Source organism: Apostichopus japonicus, chromosome 3 (assembly GCF_037975245.1).
Source record: "Apostichopus japonicus isolate 1M-3 chromosome 3, ASM3797524v1, whole genome shotgun sequence".
In the NCBI taxonomy this organism is placed as follows: domain Eukaryota; kingdom Metazoa; phylum Echinodermata; class Holothuroidea; order Aspidochirotida; family Stichopodidae; genus Apostichopus; species Apostichopus japonicus.
The window spans coordinates 25,179,069-25,199,959 of NC_092563.1; the positions used below are offsets into that span (position 1 = coordinate 25,179,069).

The window sequence follows — 20,891 nt, forward strand, 5'->3', positions numbered from 1 at the left end:
ACCATGCGATAAGATCCGCTTAACTGTTCTTCTGAAACAGTATCACAAACGTATTTGACAACTATGATTTTTACTGCAGAGATTCAATTATTGCTAAACTCAAGGAATAAATGACGTACAGACAAAAATCAAACTATTAAATAGTTACTGGATATTATTTCCTTCTGTGCGATATAATCTATCAATTACAATCCACCAGTTTGACACTTTTATCAAAACGAAAAATATGCCACAGTGTTAGTGAAAGTCCCATCTTAGTATCTCATTCATAACCCGAGCTATTTTTTATTAAATGTAAACGTGATTTGACTGGCTTTGCACCTCGATTCTCCCCTGATGTGGCCCACATGTGGTGGCCTGTGACGTCACCACGGCAAATGTTTTTTAATAGTTTTATCTTCCCTTTTATAATCTTCTTGTACATGTATCCTTGCAACCCGATGTACTTGAAATGCTTGCATAGCTGTCAATGGTCTTGGTAATAAGAATTTGATTAAAAAAATGCAACTGCTGTAGACAAATAAATTATTTTCCTCGGTAAATAAGTAAATTAAACATCACAAAGCAAAAAAATAAACAAAATAAGGAGAATTACGGTGATGACATCATTTACTTTGTTGTTGAAACATACATTTATAAATTACCATAAAAACTTTGAAAAATGCATATCTTCGCCATACAAAATGCTATATGGGTTTACATTTGACCTAAAGATTCAGAAATTTCCAGCAAATTTTTTTAGCCATTAACTTCAGCCACCGGAATATCGATGTAAGATTGTCTCGGAAGTAATTTGGAAAGTCGGAACAAAACAGCAATTTCAACTAACTAACTAATTAACTATATTACATAACCAATCAGTTGCCTACAGGACTGACCTTGACATTGCCAGATGTAAAATATTCTTATCTTTGTACTCCAGTAAAACGATTAAATTGATAACAAATAGTGGTAATTAACTTCATTTATTGTTTTAATTACTTTTTGACCTGTTTAGTTCTATGACAAACGATAATTTGGTTTGTTCATTGTTATAGTTAGGTATAATTTCAAATTTTGAAGAAAACGTGGAAATATTTTAAGCGTTTGCTGTTTGCATGTAACAAACAACGATATAAAAAAATATTCACCCACAATATCTTACCGAAATTTCTCACTCCAGACCCTAACACAGCTCCACGACGACATAGCATATGGTTCACATATGAACCACTCCCCCCCCCCCTTCCCCTCTTAAGGACCACCCTGGATCTACCATTTCAGGTCCCACCAATGTGACACTCGGTCCGGCGCCCGTGCATTAAAATATAGGTCTGGGTTTGTTGGCATTCATTTCTTCCATATTTCATGGGTTTATGCCTGATGCAGATGTTCAAAGCAAAGCAATATGGGAAATGTAGGAATAATCGGGGAAATGTGGTGAAATATGGGAAATTTGAGAATAATGAAGTAGATATGCATGTTGCTTGAAGGGATTTTACATAGAACTCGTCAAAAATTCCTGGGCCTAAAGTGTATATTACTTTTCAAAGGAGGCATATAACATATATGAGTGTCATATCAATGATGTATACCTACCACATGCAGTCTAATTTACATACATACGAAAGTTATTGTCACTTTATCTCAAGGGATAATTAGCCGTCATATGGCTGAAGTATCCACCATAGCCCATTTGTTGTCATAACTCTTGGAAACAAGCGGCACTCTAATTGTACATCGTTTCGATTTAACGAAGAACTTCATGGAGTATTTTGTTCAAGAGTATTGTATGGTATATCTTTAATGTGTTCTTGGCCTTGTAGCCTACCGCACCGTTCCACTGTGTGGGTAATTGGCCTATCCATTCATGAGACTTAAAACACTATCTGATAGGATTTAACACAACGAGCCACTTGTCTCATGAATCCATCGATCGTGATGGCAAGTAAGTGTCTATATATATATGACATCACCGTGTCGTATATTACATGTAAATTGCTGTATTACTACGAATCTGTTGATTTATTCACATCCTCTTCTGGAGAAACAAAACGAGATGGAACCGATAGAAGCAACTTCTGCAAGAATCGAGTTATATAACCTAGAAAATGAATGAAAGTAATTGATATCATTTTTATATCATTGTCCCTATATAAGTAGACTAAACAAAAACTAATTGTGTCAGACAATCAGACATTTCTTTCTTTAACATATTCAATCTCGTGGCTACGTAATTATTTAAAATGAAATGCAACCAGCTGCACAATTGAGACTCTAAGTATGTTAAATCAAATATATATTTGGTTCTATGTCTTTTGTCTGACTCGGTATAGGCGTCTGATGAAAACGTTACGTCAATGTGTAAGTATCATTAAAACTAAGTTGTTTCCATATAGATGGCTCATTATAACCTTGCTTCTATATCAAACACATTCACTTTCAACCGTAATCAGTTATGTCCATACTAAGGCTTGCCATAATTAAATTCTTCAAAGTACCTTTACACAATATTACACATTATATACATATAAGCATACGCATTTGTGCAAATGGCGTTTAATATACCATGTATTTTCTAAAAAATTGACATAAAAAACTTACCAAAACATTTTATACGCAATCTCATCTTCACAAAGGGAAAATAGAGAAGAAAACCGGCCAAAATGAAGACCGCAGCAAACAACCAAGGCAGTGAAGGATCATTGATGATTGGCGCCATCATAAGATAGATCGAAAAGACCACCACTATCAGTGGGACTATTAGAGGAATCTAATCAGAATATGACATAAAAATACATATTTACTTGATATAAGATAGTTAGTGGTTCATCACTGCTCTACTTTGCGTTTATCGCAGAATAAAGGACGACCGGGGTATTACTCAAGCATTGCACGAGCAGGGCCGTAGGCTGGGTAGAATCTCTAAGGGGACGGTTGGGGAACATCGGGAAACATTATATATCGTTCAAATGTTACAAAGTGATGCTTTTTGAAGAAATTTGTAGTGGGTGGGACCATCATGACACTATGTAAGCGGAGCGGCAACATCTGTTGGCGCGTAGTGTAGCAGGAAAGGTTTTGCCAAAACTGCCTCCCACATTGCCGAAAATGGCACTTTCCAGGCCTTGCAAGTTGCATCTAAACGTTCTTTATTTTAAGATATCATGTTTTAGAAATTTACACTTCCTCCAAAAAGAGAGGTAAATTAGAACAATTTTATTCGGTAAAGTCATTTTGTAGGGAAAATAGGACTTAATAATAATAATAATTTATTTTGTAAAGCGTAAAATCCACAAAAGTGCTCTAAAAAGCTATGTAACAGCAAATAAAAAATATATATATATGACACAAAATATGTAGTAAAAATGCAGAATAAAATACAATATAAATGAGTATGAAAAATAAAAAGCAAGCACGTTTGAGTTTGTTTGAGTATTGCACAAGAAAAGAATTTAATACACAGTTTAAATATTGCAGTAATGCTGTCTAAAAAGGAAGGTTTTCAGCTTTGACTTGAATGTCGTAAGACTAGAAACAGTTCTGAGTTCAGCTGGCAGCTCATTCCAGAGGCGTGGCCCAGCCACGCAAAAAGCTCTATTCCCATAGCTGTTTGTCTTGGTGATCGGCACCTCCAGACGTCTATGACCGGCAGAAGGTATGGCTCTTGTTGGCTGATAAGGACGGATCAGATCTTGCAGATATGGAGGTGCCATGTTGTTTTGGCACTTGAAAACAAGAAGAAGGACTTTGAACCTAATCCTCTGAGATACTGGCAGCCAATGAAGTTCATGCAATACTGGGGTAATGTGACTAGATGTTCTTGTTAGTGTAACAATCCTTGCTGCTATGTTTTGGAGCCTTTGCAGTCGTTTTATTTGTTTAACTGGTAGTCCACAGAAAAGTGCATTGCAGTAATCCAGTTTAGATGTTATGAAAGCATGGATTAACTGCTCTTTGGCTTCTCTGGTGAGGTATTTTCGTATTCTTCCGATGCTGTAGAGATGGTACTGAGCAGACCGACACACAGATGTTATATGGTCTTCCATAGAGGCATGTTTGTCCATTATGACACCGATGCTCTTTGCCACATCACTAGGCTCCACCTGATGGTCACCAATAATGATGCTTGGACATTCTATCTTTCTGGTCAGATGCTTTGATGATATTAGAAGCACCTCAGTCTTCGAGTCATTCATTTTCAGGCATTTCTGTGACATCCATTGCCGAACTGAGGTTATGCACTTCTCTAGACGATGCACAGTGATAGTAATGTCATTTGGGTGGAACATAAGATAGAGACTCGAGTCGTCTGCATAGAAGTGATAGTCCATGTCCTGCGAGCGAAGGAGCTGACCCAGTGAAGACGTGTACCGTGAAGAGCACAGGCCCCAGGACCGAACCCTGGGGCACGCCACATTCTAACGTCTGAGGGTCAGAAGAATCCTTTCCCAGGCACACAATCTGTTGACGATCACTGAGGTATGATGTCATCCACTTTAGGGCGCTACTTTTAACACCAAGGTCACTGAGTGTACTAAGAAGCTGGAGGTGGTCGACCGTATCAAAAGCGGCCGAAAGGTCTAACAGAACCGTCAGGCACGCTTTCTGACCTCCAAGAGCTACCATCACATCATTCTGAATGCGCACGAGGGCAGTCTCAGTGCTGTGGTGTTTCCTGTAGGCAGATTGATGAGTCTCCTGTAGACCATTGTGTTCAAGATAGGATGTGAGACGGGATGACACAACTTTTTCTAGAACCTTTGATACAAATGGAAGGTTGACACTGGCCTATAATTTGAGAGAACGGTAGGATCCAGCGAGGGTTTCTTAATGAGTGGTGTCACATGGGCGAGCTTGAAAGCGGATGGTACATCGCCAGTTATGAGGGAGTTGTTCACAATAGTGCTGATAACTGGCAAGAGAGGTGTCACACACTGCTAAAGGAGGTTTGTAGGCAGCGGATCAAGGCCACAGCTCTTAGACGGGGAGGCCATTATGATCCGCTTCAGTTCATCCTCTGTAGCTGGCTCCCACATATCTAGTGCACAAGATGGCGGTTTCTGCACTGTCAATGAGTAGGATTTTGACTTCCCTTCACTGACTATGCTGGCTCTAATTCTGGTGATCTTGTCAATGAAAAATGTATGTGCTAAACTCATGCACAAGGTCATTGGACTTAACGTTACTTTATAAGCTCTGCTTTATTCATTATTTACACAGGTAATTCGCTAGGGCTTTCTGATGGAAGCCGTAGCGTTTATATGCTGAGGGGAAGCCATATTGGGAATTTATGTGTAAATTAATTTTTAGGTTTGTGCTATCATTATTTAGGAAGTGGAAATCTCAGGGGGCAGCTCCCCCTATCATCCAACCCGCAGATTACGGCCCTGACGAGGCCGTAGCCCGAGTGAATCCGGCGATATAGGGTAATACCCCCGTGAGTGCATTATCGTGCGATAAATTAACATTCAGTTTCATCTCAGAATGTTACAATTTTAATAAAAGCTATAAAAGAAAACTAACCAGCTATTGTCTCGAAAGGATACCTCGTGTTCCTTACTTTTACTATAGTTTAAAGTCTCAAAACAAAGTAACAATGTAACAATGAACAATTCCATGAAGGGAGTTCTTAAACCAACAGTTGATTTTTGTAGTACAATGACTTTAACATTTGATGGAACGGAAAATAGTGTGAACCAGGACATGAAACATTTACTTCGATTGGAGAATGACTCATTAATGTTCCTTGAAACGTGCCTTTCTTGAATACATATGTTGCTGTACTCCCGATCAGTAACGGTAGGCTTTAGGCTAGGCTAGGCCTATCAGTTAGACGTTACGTAAGGTTTAATATCGACAATGCTCTACCATTGGCTAGTCAACTGTGGACAATAACTGTCTTTCGATTCCTTGTATTCAGTGCTACTTTCAGGACTTTTCGAACATTGCTTCGTTTGTTTCTTCGAAGCCTCCAATAACTTCTGATACTATTACTCACGTTAGGCCTATGTTTGTTTCGATGGCCTCTTAACGTCATAATATAAATAACTTTAATGCCAGCATTTTCTCGGAAATTTTGGTCATCATTTGGCCAAGGGGTGTATACACGGAGGGGTTTGTTGTCATATCTCACTTTATCTAGTTTAACTTAGTTTAGTTAAGTAGAAAAAAAAAGAATCAGGAGGGACACTCAAGTCCCCATCAAGGACCCTGTAGGAGAGTGAAAAAAAGCTGAAGACATAAACACTCAGACCCGATTACAATGCTTAAAGTGCTTGGCCAAAGCATTCTTAAACCCATTCACACTACTTGCAAGTACAATTTTCTAAGGCAAACCGTTCCACTCATTCACAACCCTATTAGAAAAAAGTTATGCCGAATATTAATTCTACTTTGTGACTTTTGGAGCTTAAGACTATGACCTCTGTACCACTACTATTAGCTAACATGAAAAAGTCAGTGAAGGATAAATTCCGCAGAAGTTTTGTGATTGTTCGCTTTGAACTAGCTTAGGCAGCCAGCTGGGATCGGAAATAATGCTGTTATTGTTGTTGCAACTAATCGTACGTTATCCATTGCTTAATGCACTGTCAGCTGACGACAACGGGCCAATCAGATTCGAGAAGTTGTTATCAAAGTATGAATGAACATGGGTTAATTCAGTAAATAATCTTATTGTGTCACTTTGGATGTCCCTTTATGTCCTTTTTTTCGCGTCAGCAAGTCAGTTAAGGCGGCCTACCGTATTGAAATAAAATGTCAAAATTCAAACATGTTGACTTTGTAAGTCGAATGTTTAACTAAGTACGTTTTTTATTGCAACTGTGTATCTTGGAGGCAATGTAAAGGCCGTGGCAATTCATACATCCCCGCGGTCTAACGCAACTTCTCACAAAATACAGAACACAACCGATTCCCCAATAATGGACATGTAGAAAACTCACGTTATTGCATACCTGTTAATTCAATAAATTTATCGCTACTAATCGTTGAAGATGGTCATTTTAGTTGAAAATATGATAATTATGATGTCCATCTTAGATTTTATGTCATATTTTTCTAATTGATAAAAAGATGCTTAGTTGTTGATCTCACCTTGATTGGTCTTTTCCATTCCGGATGGGTAAATCGAAGTACAATATGAGCGAGACATGAAAGTCCATAGAACATCCAAGACGTGAAACTAAAGTAGTTCACCAAAGACTCAAAATCATTAGGAATCACCATTAGTATGGCAAGCCCACCCTTTAAAGGAAAAAAATCATAATAATGGTATAAATACATATTGTAATAGAGGCTACATTATATTTCAATTTCAAACATATTCACCAAGAAACTACATTGCTTTTGATGTTTCATTTCACTTATTTCCTTTCTTTGTTTTTTTTTCACATAAATATTTGTGTTTTTTACATCAATAAATGTTGTAGGAAAGCAATGTCTCCTTGACGACAACATCAAGGCGCCTGGTCATCGTTCTAAAGCAATGTAGGCCTATAAGTCACAGTAAATAGCCATGAAGTTGGAAATATTGTTTATTCTACGAAATCCCAGATATTCAAAAGAGTTTCCGAATAATGAGTGTAAATTGCATTAATTTTAGTAACATGTGTGAGGATCGCACTCACGACCTTCAGATTATGAGACTGACGAGCTGCCGACTGCGCCAACGAGGCTTGCTGTTACATAACAGAATGTCTCTACTACGGAAATGGTAACTAAGTAAAGATTGATAAATTTAATACAGACAAGCGTCACATATAATGTTAAAAGTGGTTTGAAATTGTGAGAAGACTTTTCCTACGTGTTAAGCGTTCCTAAAAGCAAACAAAATTTAAAAAGATCAGACGTTGATTGTAGAAGTTCATTCTTTCATGAATAAAACTGATAGCATGCCTGCCACGTGTGAGGCTCGAACTCACGACCCTCAGATTATGAGACTGACGCGCTGCCGACTGCGCCAACGAGGCTTGCTGTTACATAACAGAATGTCTCTACTATGGAAATGGTAGCTAAGTAAACAATGATAAATTTAATACAGACCATTGTCACATATAATGTTAAAAGTGGTTTGAAATTGTAAGAAGAGCTTTTCTACGTGTTAAGCGTTCCTAAAAGCAAACAGAACTTAACAATGATCAGACGTTGAATGTTGAAGTTCATGCTTTCATGAATAAAACTGATAGCATGCCTGCCACGTGTGAGGCTCTAACTTACGACCTTCAGATTATGAGACTGGCGCGCTGTCGACTGCGCCAACGAGGCTTGCTGTTACAAAACAGAATGTCTCTACTATGGAAATGGTAGCTAAGTAAACAATTTGATTTGATTTGATTTGATTTATTTGTTTTATCACGTGAATATATACAATGATATACAATGATATATACAATACATATATACAATACATATATATACAATACATATATATACAATACATACAATGATAAATTAAATACTGACAAATGTCACATATAATGTTAAAAGTTGTTTGAATATGTAAGAAGACTTTTTCTACGCGTTAAGCTTTCCTAAAGGCAAACAGAACTTAAAAATGAACATACGTTGAATGTAGAAGTTTATGATTTCATGAATAAAACTAATAGCATGCCTGCCACGTGTGAGGCTCGAACTCACGACCTTCAGATTATGAGACTGACGCGCTGCCGACTGCGCCAACGAGGCTTGCTGATACATAACATAATGTCTCTTCTATGGAAATGGTAGCTAAGTAAACAATGATAAATTTAATACGGACCAGTGTCGCATATAATGTTAAAAGTGGTTTGAAATTGTAAGAAGAGCTTTTCTACGTGTTAAGCGTTCCTAAAAGCAAACAGAATTTAAAAATTATCAGACGTTGATTGTAGAAGTTCATTCTTTCATGAATAAAACTGATGGCATGCCTGCCACGTGTGAGGCTCGAACTCACGACCTTCAGATTATGAGACTGACGCGCTGCCGACTGCGCCAACGAGGCTTGCTGATACATAACAGAATGTCTCTACTATGGAAATGGTAGCAAAGTCAATGATAAATTTAAAATACAGACCAGTGTCGCATATTCATTCATTCATTCATTTATTTGTTTTTTCACATAAATATTACAATGTGAATGGAATTCTTCTGAAAAGCCTATGCTGGCTTAACAAAACAGAAGACTCCCATGAAGAAAAGATAGAAAATAGTGAAAATAATGTTAATAACAATACGTATACGCTTTAATATGTGAATATGCTGCTATGCGACTATGCAGCTAAATCATAATTAATAAGACATGATAATTTCTTTAGTAAGACATTTACTAAATGTTGAGCTTGTTTTCTTAGTTTTTAAAGTTATTGACAGTGAATTCCAAATTTTGGTTGCACGGTTTCTGAGGCTTAACATACCAGTGCGTGTTTTATATGATTTATAATGTGCGTTGCTAGCCGTTCTGGTATTATGATTATGGATATCTGTGTTGCTATTTATAAAATTTCGAAAACTGATTGGTAATGATCCATTCCAAGCCTTGTATGTAAATGTTGCAATATTAACTTTTATAATGTCATCTAATTTCAATAAATTGAGTTTCTTAAAGAGGGGGCTTGTATGTTCACGCGGTGCTGCGTGAGATATATGACGTATTGCACTCTTTTGAAGTATTTTAAGGTGACTTAAATGAGAAACACTTGTACCAGACCAGATAATCAAGCAGTAATACAGATGTGGTGCTATTAAAGTTTGATAAAGCATTCTGAGTATATTCTGGGGGAGGAAATGTTTTAGCTTTGCTAAAATTCCTGCACCTCCTGCAACGCTGGTGCAAACTTTTGTAATATGGTCACTCCATGAAAGTTTACTATCAATATTACCCCTAGAAATTTAGTAGTTGATACTTGTTTAATTACTTTACCGTCCATTATTATGTCATTATTCCAGTTAAGCGTTCTTCTTCTATTAAATACTATATAGTTAGTTTTGTCTGCATTAAGTGATAACTTATTAGCAGCAAACCAGTTAGTAAATTTAGTTAATTCAGTAGAGACAGTATCATGCATTCTATGTACGTTTTCGAACTCGAAGAAAATATTGGTATCATCAGCAAACAAAATAGTCTTGGCAATTTTTGACACCTGGCAAATGTCATTGACATATATTATGAACAACAGTGGTCCTAATATTGAGCCCTGTGGAACACCACAACGGGTTACAGCGTGTTCGGATTTAGAGTTTTTATATGAAGTATACTGATGTCTATTGGATAAATAGCTGCTCAACCAGTCAAGGGTTGTTCCCCTTACACCATACAAAGATAATTTACTTAGCAAAATGGTATGGTCAATAGTATCAAATGCCTTGGAGAGATCAAGGAACACTCCAATACATATTTTGGTATTATCAAGACTAGTACATATTTTTTCAATAGCATTTGCCAAAGCAAGTTCTGTAGAATGCTTTGGGCGGAAGCCATATTGATCATTGCACAGGATATTAAACTTGGTTAGAAACTTAAAGATACGATTGTACATAAGCCTTTCAACAATTTTTGAAAAACATGATAATAAAGAAATAGGACGGTAATTTTCATATACATCTTGGTCACCTTTTTTAAAAATTGGTATAACCTTAGCAATCTTTAGCGTATCTGGAAATGTACCAGAAGTAAAAGATAAATTACAAATATAAGTCAATGGTTTGGCGATAAAGTGAATAACATGTCTTATTATATCTGGTTTAAAATCGTCATATCCCGCTGCTTTTCTTGGTTTCAGGCTGGAAATAGCAACTATTGAAAGTTCTTCCTCACTGACAGGATTAATGAACATAGAGTGACTGTTTCTGTTATTATTATGAATAAGATATTCTGTACTACCTTTATTTGTAATATTTCTTGCAAGTGAGGGTCCAATGTTTACAAAATATTTGTTAAAGTAGCTGGCAATGTCATTCTCGTTGCTGATTTCTTGATCACCAGTTTTAAAACAGCAGGATATCCACCTTTTTTCGGTTGGTGTTTAGAACTTCGTTAATTGTATTTCAAGTTATACTTATATTATTTCTAATATATTTAAATTTATCATAGAAATACAATCTTTTAGAAAATCTAATAATATGGTTAAGCTTATTGCGATAATGCTTATACGTAGCCTTGTTAACATCAGTAGGTGCTGTTAAATAACTTTTAAAGAGCTTGTTCTTTCTTTTGATAGATGTCAACATTCCAGTTGTAATCCATGGATGTTTCTTTTTACGTCGTTTCCTTTTGCTTACATAACATATTGGAAAACAATTATTATAGGTATAATTAAAGGATTCAAAGAACGTGTTGTAAGCAGCATTAACATCAGTTTGGCTTAAAACATCGTTCCAGTTTTTGTTTTCAATTTCATAGTTAAAACGCCTGATGTTATCTGGTTTATAATTTCGTCTGTACATGAAATGAAGTTCATTGGTCTGTTGTTCTTGGTAGGAATCAAAAGGAATATTGGAAAATGATCACTTATATCGGTTACAAGAATTCCTGGTATGGTTGTGGATTCGACATTTGTTACAATATTATCAAGTATAGTTGCTGAGGTTGCAGTGATACGAGTGGGTTTAGTAATTGTGGGATTGAATCCGGTAGAGTACAATAAGTTAAGAAAACCTGTTGATTTGTTTACATCAGATAAATCAATATTAAAATCTCCCATTATATATGAATCATAATTGTGATGACTTATTATATTAGATATATGTTGTACATTGAAATTGAAATCGTCAATTGAACCGCTGGGTGGTCTATAAATACAACCAATAATCATTTTCTTCTTAGTATGCGTTTCAGTTATTTCTATAAATATAGATTCAATACTCTCATTAAAAATGGAGAGATCTAGCCTCTCCTTAAAACATATATTATTATTAACAAACAAGCAGACCCCGCCACCCCTTCTCTCGTCACGGTGATGTTCTACTAGAGTATAGTTATTTAAATGAGTAAGGGGGGAACTACGGTTATTGAACCACGTTTTTGTGAAACCAATAATGGAAAAGTCATTACTTAATAATGAGATAAAAGTTGTTATGTCGTTGAAATTTTTGATAAGACTTCGGCTATTATGATGGAATATCGTGAAACCGGTTTTGTTTGCTAGACATAACTTGTTAAAAGAATCAATATCAAAGTATTTACATGGGGTATGTACCAGATGGTTGACATCTGGATTACTCCGTTCAATGTTTATGTTATCAGCGGGTAATGCCATGGCAATTTGAAGTTAAACAAAGAGTTTGGAGCTCTGTGAGCTGTTTTCTTTTCTGACGAGCAATGCGAGTACCCTGTCCAGCGGCAAGCAAGCATTTTAGTTCTGGTTTTAACACTCTCCCACCAATCATCTAATGCATTAAAATCAGTATTCGGAGTAGACCATAGCTTATAGTAAGCCCGTAATTCTTCCATATTGTCTTGGACAGGTCTATGGTCAGAATAAGGGATCGGCGACGTAGTCGCTTTGTTAACAACAAATTATTTCGGGGAATAGATCCCATCAACTCTAGGACGTTGGCCTTTGCTGGCACGAAGCCAATTGTGACCCGGGGTGGTGGGATGAACATCCCTACAACAATCAATAAGATTATAATTGGCGTTAAATACCCGTAAAGTACTATTATGGGAAGAACAACAATGGCGCTTGAAAAACTTAGGATCAGCCCTACATGACATATACAGCACATATACAGCCCTACAACAATCAGTAAGATTATAAGTGATGTTAAAGACCCATAAAGCGCTGTTATAGAAAGCACAGCCTTGATGTTTAAAAACACCAGGTTGAGTACTAAATGGATTATACAGCACTACATAAAATATAAACGACATGTACAGTATGATATTAAATTTAAAAATTTTGGTCCGTTGTGGAATCTGTGAACATTTCTGGTTGTCCCGTAGTCTATTTACGTTGAGTGAAGCAAAAGTAGTCGTTGTTAATGAGGTACGCTAAAACTGAACAAGATGAGTGCAAATCTTTGATTTGTTCAGGCATTCTTTAAAAAATACCTCCTTTGAGGAGGTAAAAATGTCTCCTTTTGACTCACAAATTGTGGGTGCTCGTCAGCCATGTGCGTGATCCAATCCCGGGGGGACTCACACGTGAACTTACATGACTTTAAGGCACAGGGATACTTTGCAGGTTTCAGCTTAGGGTGGGTTTTGGACGCGTGTTCTATCAATAAATCATACCTGGAAATTTTTTCCTGGCACCCCTTCACATAACACGAGTGCCATGGCTCATCCTCTAAGAAATTTTGAGTTATCTTTACACTGTCGCATGGGTCCTCGGCGGGGAAGCGAAGGCTTGACCTTGATCTCTCCAATCTCTTGACTGACTCAGGTTGAGAAGCACTTTTTCTCTTTGTTCTTGAGCTGGGACGGGAAGAGTTAGCTTCAACACTGTCCTCTTGTGACGATATTCTCGGTGGTGGTTGACATTTCATTCTTCCACTGTTGGATTCTTCGAGGGGTTCAGCTTGGGGGTGGCCCAATTACTTGAGGCTGATGACATAGATTCTATAACCTCTGCGTTCTCGAACAGATTCGTCTGACTTTCTGTGATGGGTAGACTGTCTTCTGTGTTTTGTGGGTCTTGGGTCATACCATGATCATCGTCCATATTAACATTGGTGTCGAGGGGTTCAGCTTGGGGGGTGGCCCAATAACTTGAGGCTGATGACATAGATTCTGTTACGTCGGCATTGGTGTCACCATCAGATCCTTTTGCCGTTATCTCATCACTTTTTTCGGCTGTTTCTGCTTCTTGTTGCAGGACAGCAGGGCCCTTAACCCAAGCTCTGGCGGTAGGGCTGATCTTATTTGCAAAGGAAATTGGGCAGGTACGAGAAGTGTGCCCCGACTTTTCACATACCGTGCATTTGACTTCTGTAGTACAATCTTTCGCTGTATGTCCAAATTCATGGCAGTTGTAACATTTGATCTGGTCGCAGTTCTTTGCTTCGTGATCATTTACTCCGCATTTCAAGCAGGTTCTTGGCTGGCCTCTGTATCTAACCCAGCAGTTCCTTCCACCGAGTCTTAAAGATGAGGGGATATCCTCTGTTATTTCCACCTGGTATTGTCGAATCCCATTAAACACCTGTGGGTAGTCAGTGAGTGTGAGGAAACGACCGCTTACTACTTAACCGTATCGGCCTGGAACGTACCTCACAACGTTGTCCCCCAATTCATACGGTACATGTAACACAGTAACAAGCGTCGTGCAACCAGTGTACGTAGTCGCAGTGCAGCAATCTGCGCTGGACAGAGCAGGCCAAAACTTCTTCTTCAAATCTACGGTTTTGAAGGTTACATCCCATAATCTACCTGGTAGTTCCTGACCCGCCGTAAGATGCTCTCCTGGATCGATGAATTTCTCCTTCAACAGTTTAAATAGAATTGACTCTCCTTCACAGGAATCTAAGAGAAGCTGAACAGACGTGTCTCGACTAAGAGCAGCCATGATAATCAGCCTATATACCCAGCCATGATAATCAGCCATGATAACCAGCATATCATGTTAAAAGATGTTTGAAATTGTATGAAGAGTTTTTCTACGTGTTAAGCGTTCCTAAAAGCAAACAGAATTTAAAAATGAACAGACGTTGAATGTAGAAGGTCATGCTTTTATGAATAAAACTAATAGCATGCCTGCCACGTGTGAGGCTCGAACTCACGACCTTCAGATTATGAGACTGACGCGCTGCCGACTGCGCCAACGAGGCTTGCTGATATATAACAGAATGTCTCTACTATGGAAATGGAAGCTAAGTCAATGATAAATTTAAAATACAGACCAGTGTCGCATATCATGTTAAAAGATGTTTGAAATTGTAATAAGAGTTTTTCTACGTGTTAAGCGTCCTAAAAGCAAACAGAATTTAAAAATGAACAGACGTTGAATGTACATGTTCATGCTTTCATGAATAAAACTGATAGCATGCCTGCCACGTGTGAGGCTCGAACTCACGACCCTCAGATTAAGAGACTGACGCGCTGCCGACTGCGCCAACGAGGCTTGCTGATACATAACAGAATGTCTCTATTATGGATATGGTAGCTAAGTAAACAATGATAAATTTAATACGGACCATTGTCACATATAATGTTAAAAGATGTTTGAAATTGTATGAAGAGTTTTTCTACGTGTTAAGCGTTCCTAAAAGCAAACAGAATTTAAAAATGAACAGACGTTGAATGTAGAAGGTCATGCTTTTATGAATAAAACTAATAGCATGCCTGCCACGTGTGAGGCTCGAACTCACGACCTTCAGATTATGAGACTGACGCGCTGCCGACTGCGCCAACGAGGCTTGCTGATATATAACAGAATGTCTCTACTATGGAAATGGAAGCTAAGTCAATGATAAATTTAAAATACAGACCAGTGTCGCATATCATGTTAAAAGATGTTTGAAATTGTAATAAGAGTTTTTCTACGTGTTAAGCGTCCTAAAAGCAAACAGAATTTAAAAATGAACAGACGTTGAATGTACATGTTCATGCTTTCATGAATAAAACTGATAGCATGCCTGCCACGTGTGAGGCTCGAACTCACGACCCTCAGTTTAAGAGACTGACGCGCTGCCGACTGCGCCAACGAGGCTTGCTGATACATAACAGAATGTCTCTATTATGGATATGGTAGCTAAGTAAACAATGATAAATTTAATACAGACCATTGTCACATATAATGTTAAAAGTGGTTTGAAATTGTAAGAAGAGCTTTTCTACGTGTTAAGCGTTCCTAAAAGCAAACAGTATACAAATAATAAATGGTTATGAATGCGATAGTGCAAATATTTCATGAGTTGAAAGATGGAATCGCCGAGTTGAATGGAACAAATTACATCTTTCAACGAATGAAATATTTGCACAATTGCACGAATGGAAACCATTTATTATTTGTTTTATACAACACCTTCAAATTTGGATATAATTGGATGTAAAATGCACTCATGAAACAGATTGTTTTGAACAGTCAGGTTTCTCTGCTCTCTTACGATTGAAAAAAGTCTTATCAAAAAAGTATAACACATGGTTTTATTTCATAGAGTGCAATAGAGCGGATTTTGCATGCAATCGACGAGCAATTGACCAATCAAATGGCCGCCGGAATATAAGTAAGTGTTGTATTAAACTTAAAAATGAACATACGTTGAATGTAGAAGTTCATGCTTTCATGAATAAAACTGATAGCATGCCTGCCACGTGTGAGGCTCGAACTCACGACCTTCAGATTATGAGACTGACGCGCTGCCGACTGCGCCAACGAGGCTTGCTGATACATAACAGAATGTCTCTTCTATTGAAATGGTAGCCAAGTAAACAATAATAAATTTAATACGGACCATTGTCACATATCATGTTAAAAGATGTTTGAAATTGTATGAAGAGTTTTTCTACGTGTTAAGCGTTCCTAAAAGCAAACAGAATTTAAAGATGAACAGACGTTGAATGTAGAAGTTCATGCTTTCATGAATAAAACTGATAGCATGCCTGCCACGTGTGAGGCTCGAACTCACGACCTTCAGATTATGAGACTGACGCGCTTTCGACTGCGCCAACGATGTTTGCTGTTACAAAACAGAATGTCTCTACTATGGAAATGGTAGCTAAGTAAACAATGAAAAATGAAATATTCCGGCAAATGTCACATATAATGTTAAAAGATGTTTGAATTTGCTAGAAGACTTTTCCTACGCGTTAAGCTTTCCTAAAGGCAAACAAAATTTAAAAATGAACAGACGTTGAATGTAGAAGTTCAGTCTTTCATGAATTAAACTGATAGCATGCCTGCCACGTGTGAGGCTCGAACTCACGACCTTCAGATTATGAGACTGACGCGCTGCCGACTGCGCCAACGAGGCTTGCTGTTACAGAACAGAATGTCTCTAGTATGAAAACTGCAGCTAAGATATCAATGATAAATATAGTACGGACCAGTGTCACATATCATGTTAAAAGTTGTTTGAAATTGTAAGAACAGATTTTCTACGTGTTAAGCGTTCCTAAAAGCAAACAGAATTTAAAAATGAACCGACGTTGAATGTAGAAGAAGTTCATGCTTTCATGAATAAAACGGATAGCATGCCTGCCACGTGTGAGGCTCGAACTCACGACCTTCAGATTATGAGACTGACGCGCTGCCGACTGCGCCAACGAGGCTTGCTGATACATAACAGAATGTCTCTACTATGGAAATGGAAGCTAAGTAAACAATGATAAATTTAAAATACAGACCAGTGTCGCATATCATGTTAAAAGATGTTTGAAATTGTATGAAGAGTTTTTCTACGTGTTAAGCGTTCCTAAAAGCAAACAGAATTTAAAGATGAACAGACGTTGAATGTAGAAGTTCATGCTTTCATGAATAAAACTGATAGCATGCCTGCCACGTGTGAGGCTCGAACTCACGACCTTCAGATTATGAGACTGACGCGCTTTCGACTGCGCCAACGATGTTTGCTGTTACAAAACAGAATGTCTCTACTATGGAAATGGTAGCTAAGTAAACAATGAAAAATGAAATATTCCGGCAAATGTCACATATAATGTTAAAAGATGTTTGAATTTGCTAGAAGACTTTTCCTACGCGTTAAGCTTTCCTAAAGGCAAACAAAATTTAAAAATGAACAGACGTTGAATGTAGAAGTTCAGTCTTTCATGAATTAAACTGATAGCATGCCTGCCACGTGTGAGGCTCGAACTCACGACCTTCAGATTATGAGACTGACGCGCTGCCGACTGCGCCAACGAGGCTTGCTGTTACAGAACAGAATGTCTCTAGTATGAAAACTGCAGCTAAGATATCAATGATAAATATAGTACGGACCAGTGTCACATATCATGTTAAAAGTTGTTTGAAATTGTAAGAACAGATTTTCTACGTGTTAAGCGTTCCTAAAAGCAAACAGAATTTAAAAATGAACCGACGTTGAATGTAGAAGAAGTTCATGCTTTCATGAATAAAACGGATAGCATGCCTGCCACGTGTGAGGCTCGAACTCACGACCTTCAGATTATGAGACTGACGCGCTGCCGACTGCGCCAACGAGGCTTGCTGATACATAACAGAATGTCTCTACTATGGAAATGGAAGCTAAGTAAACAATGATAAATTTAAAATACAGACCAGTGTCGCATATCATGTTAAAAGATGTTTGAAATTGTATGAAGAGTTTTTCTACGTGTTAAGCGTTCCTAAAAGCAAACAGAATTTAAAGATGAACAGACGTTGAATGTAGAAGTTCATGCTTTCATGAATAAAACTGATAGCATGCCTGCCACGTGTGAGGCTCGAACTCACGACCTTCAGATTATGAGACTGACGCGCTGCCGACTGCGCCAACGAGGCTTGCTGATACATAACAGAATGTCTCTACTATGGAAATGGAAGCTAAGTAAACAATGATAAATTTAAAATACAGACCAGTGTCGCATATCATGTTAAAAGATGTTTGAAATTGTATGAAGAGTTTTTCTACGTGTTAAGCGTTCCTAAAAGCAAACAAAATTTAAAAAGATCAGACGTTGATTGTAGAAGTTCATTCTTTCATGAATAAAACTGATAGCATGCCTGCCACGTGTGAGGCTCGAACTCACGACCTTCAGATTATGAGACTGACGCGCTGTCGACTGCGCCAACGAGGCTTGCTGTTACACAACATGAATGTCTCTACTATGGAAATGGCAGCTAAGTAAACAATGATAAATTTAAAATACAGACCAGTGTCGCATATAATGTTAAAAGATTTTTCAAATTGTAAGAAGAGTTTTTCTACGCGTTTAGCGTCCCTAAAAGCTAACAGAACTTAAAAATGAACAGACGTTGAATGTACATGTTCATGCTTTCATGAATAAAACTGATAGCATGCCTGCCACGTGTGAGGCTCGAACTCACGACCTTCAGATTATGAGACTGACGCGCTTTCGACTGCGCCAGCGATGTTTGCTGTTACAAAACAGAATGTCTCTACTATGGAAATGGTAGCTAAGTAAACAATGAAAAATGAAATATTCCGGCAAATGTCACATATAATGTTAAAAGTTGTTTGAATTTGCTAGAAGACTTTTCCTACGCGTTAAGCTTTCCTAAAGGCAAACAGAATTTAAAAATGAACAGACGTTGAATGTAGAAGTTCAGTCTTTCATGAATAAAACTGATAGCATGCCTGCCACGTGTGAGGCTCGAACTCACGACCTTCAGATTATGAGACTGACGCGCTGCCGACTGCGCCAACGAGGCTTGCTGTTACAGAACAGAATGTCTCTAGTATGAAAACTGCAGCTAAGATATCAATGATAAATATAGTACGGACCAGTGTCACATATCATGTTAAAAGTTGTTTGAAATTGTAAGAACAGATTTTCTACGTGTTAAGCGTCCCTAAAAGCAAACAGAATTTAAAAATGAACCGACGTTGAATGTAGAAGAAGTTCATGCTTTCATGAATAAAACGGATAGCATGCCTGCCACGTGTGAGGCTCGAACTCACGACCTTCAGATTATGAGTCTGACGCGCTGTCGACTGCGCCAACGAGGCTTGCTGTTACACAACATGAATGTCTCTACTATGGAAATGGCAGCTAAGTAAACAATGATAAATGTAAAATACAGACCAGTGTCGCATATCATGTTAAAAGATTTTTCAAATTGTAAGAAGAGTTTTTCTACGCGTTTAGCGTCCCTAAAAGCTAACAGAACTTAAAAATGAACAGACGTTGAATGTACATGTTCATGCTTTCATGAATAAAACTGATAGCATGCCTGCCACGTGTGAGGCTCGAACTCACGACCTTCAGATTATGAGACTGACGCGCTTTCGACTGCGCCAACGATGTTTGCTGTTACAAAACAGAATGTCTCTACTATGGAAATGGTAGCTAAGTAAACAATGAAAAATGAAATATTCCGGCAAATGTCACATATAATGTTAAAAGTTGTTTGAATTTGCTAGAAGACTTTTCCTACGCGTTAAGCTTTCCTAAAGGCAAACAAAATTTAAAAATGAACAGACGTTGAATGTAGAAGTTCAGTCTTTCATGAATAAAACTGATAGCATGCCTGCCACGTGTGAGGCTCGAACTCACGACCTTCAGATTATGAGACTGACGCGCTGCCGACTGCGCCAACGAGGCTTGCTGTTACAGAACAGAATGTCTCTAGTATGAAAACTGCAGCTAAGATATCAATGATAAATATAGTACGGACCAGTGTCACATATCATGTTAAAAGTTGTTTGAAATTGTAAGAACAGATTTTCTACGTGTTAAGCGTCCCTAAAAGCAAACAGAATTTAAAAATGAACCGACGTTGAATGTAGAAGTTCATGCTTTCATGAATAAAACGGATAGCATGCCTGCCACGTGTGAGGCTCGAACTTACGACCTTCAGATTATGAGACTGACGCGCTGCCGACTGCGCCAACGAGGCTTGCTGTTACACAACATGAATGTCTCTACAATGGAAATGGCAGCTGAGAGAGCTATGCACGCCCGCCACGTGTGAGAATATGAAGAATATATAAAATGGTAAATAGAGACGAATGCTTCATTTCTAAATTTTCATTATTAACATGATCACCGCTGTGAAAAGCAAGATGGCTGCCCAAGGCCTTACAAATATGATGCTTCATTTAATTCCTAGATTTACTTCAATAGAACCCATCTATCAAACATCTAGTATTAAAGTGGATGATATTTGCTAAAGTCATTAATATCGTTTAATTTATAAGTTTGAAAGTCTGAGAAATGTTTAAGCAAATGAAAACAGTTGTCTCCTTAATTAAGATTTCACTGTCTCTGTTTCTATATGATACATTTTCACAAAGCAAAAGCTTCATTAACGAGATTTTACATAAATATGAAGTTCTAAAAATATAAACGA

General features: G+C 37.7%; 1 protein-coding gene and 21 non-coding genes across 22 annotated transcripts in view; all 22 read right to left on the bottom strand.

Moving 5' to 3' along the window:
- Window positions 1-605: 605 nt before the first annotated feature.
- Window positions 606-20,891, bottom strand: part of LOC139965600 (b(0,+)-type amino acid transporter 1-like) — a 27,150-nt gene continuing 6,864 nt past the window's right edge. The window contains exons 9-11 of the mRNA XM_071968137.1: window positions 7,078-7,227; window positions 2,584-2,752; window positions 606-2,083 (exon numbers count right to left, since the gene is read on the bottom strand). Of these exons, the coding sequence (XP_071824238.1) occupies window positions 1,989-2,083; window positions 2,584-2,752; window positions 7,078-7,227 (414 nt within the window). The 3' untranslated portion in view covers window positions 606-1,988. The remainder of the gene's footprint in view (window positions 2,084-2,583; window positions 2,753-7,077; window positions 7,228-20,891) is intronic.
- Trnam-cau (transfer RNA methionine (anticodon CAU)) lies at window positions 7,880-7,952 on the bottom strand. The gene has a single exon. It is a non-coding gene; the product is annotated as a tRNA-Met (tRNA).
- Window positions 8,595-8,667, bottom strand: Trnam-cau (transfer RNA methionine (anticodon CAU)). Its single transcript has one exon. It is a non-coding gene; the product is annotated as a tRNA-Met (tRNA).
- Window positions 8,890-8,962, bottom strand: Trnam-cau (transfer RNA methionine (anticodon CAU)). Its single transcript has one exon. It is a non-coding gene; the product is annotated as a tRNA-Met (tRNA).
- Window positions 14,655-14,727, bottom strand: Trnam-cau (transfer RNA methionine (anticodon CAU)). Its single transcript has one exon. It is a non-coding gene; the product is annotated as a tRNA-Met (tRNA).
- On the bottom strand, window positions 14,948-15,020 carry Trnak-cuu (transfer RNA lysine (anticodon CUU)). Its single transcript has one exon. It is a non-coding gene; the product is annotated as a tRNA-Lys (tRNA).
- Trnam-cau (transfer RNA methionine (anticodon CAU)) lies at window positions 15,243-15,315 on the bottom strand. Its single transcript has one exon. It is a non-coding gene; the product is annotated as a tRNA-Met (tRNA).
- Window positions 15,536-15,608, bottom strand: Trnak-cuu (transfer RNA lysine (anticodon CUU)). The gene has a single exon. It is a non-coding gene; the product is annotated as a tRNA-Lys (tRNA).
- Window positions 16,208-16,280, bottom strand: Trnam-cau (transfer RNA methionine (anticodon CAU)). Its single transcript has one exon. It is a non-coding gene; the product is annotated as a tRNA-Met (tRNA).
- Trnam-cau (transfer RNA methionine (anticodon CAU)) lies at window positions 16,503-16,579 on the bottom strand. The gene has a single exon. It is a non-coding gene; the product is annotated as a tRNA-Met (tRNA).
- Window positions 16,800-16,872, bottom strand: Trnam-cau (transfer RNA methionine (anticodon CAU)). Its single transcript has one exon. It is a non-coding gene; the product is annotated as a tRNA-Met (tRNA).
- Window positions 17,098-17,170, bottom strand: Trnam-cau (transfer RNA methionine (anticodon CAU)). The gene has a single exon. It is a non-coding gene; the product is annotated as a tRNA-Met (tRNA).
- Trnam-cau (transfer RNA methionine (anticodon CAU)) lies at window positions 17,395-17,471 on the bottom strand. Its single transcript has one exon. It is a non-coding gene; the product is annotated as a tRNA-Met (tRNA).
- Window positions 17,692-17,764, bottom strand: Trnam-cau (transfer RNA methionine (anticodon CAU)). The gene has a single exon. It is a non-coding gene; the product is annotated as a tRNA-Met (tRNA).
- On the bottom strand, window positions 17,990-18,062 carry Trnam-cau (transfer RNA methionine (anticodon CAU)). The gene has a single exon. It is a non-coding gene; the product is annotated as a tRNA-Met (tRNA).
- Window positions 18,287-18,359, bottom strand: Trnam-cau (transfer RNA methionine (anticodon CAU)). The gene has a single exon. It is a non-coding gene; the product is annotated as a tRNA-Met (tRNA).
- On the bottom strand, window positions 18,583-18,655 carry Trnam-cau (transfer RNA methionine (anticodon CAU)). The gene has a single exon. It is a non-coding gene; the product is annotated as a tRNA-Met (tRNA).
- Trnam-cau (transfer RNA methionine (anticodon CAU)) lies at window positions 19,178-19,250 on the bottom strand. Its single transcript has one exon. It is a non-coding gene; the product is annotated as a tRNA-Met (tRNA).
- Window positions 19,476-19,548, bottom strand: Trnam-cau (transfer RNA methionine (anticodon CAU)). The gene has a single exon. It is a non-coding gene; the product is annotated as a tRNA-Met (tRNA).
- On the bottom strand, window positions 19,774-19,850 carry Trnam-cau (transfer RNA methionine (anticodon CAU)). The gene has a single exon. It is a non-coding gene; the product is annotated as a tRNA-Met (tRNA).
- Window positions 20,071-20,143, bottom strand: Trnam-cau (transfer RNA methionine (anticodon CAU)). Its single transcript has one exon. It is a non-coding gene; the product is annotated as a tRNA-Met (tRNA).
- On the bottom strand, window positions 20,366-20,438 carry Trnam-cau (transfer RNA methionine (anticodon CAU)). Its single transcript has one exon. It is a non-coding gene; the product is annotated as a tRNA-Met (tRNA).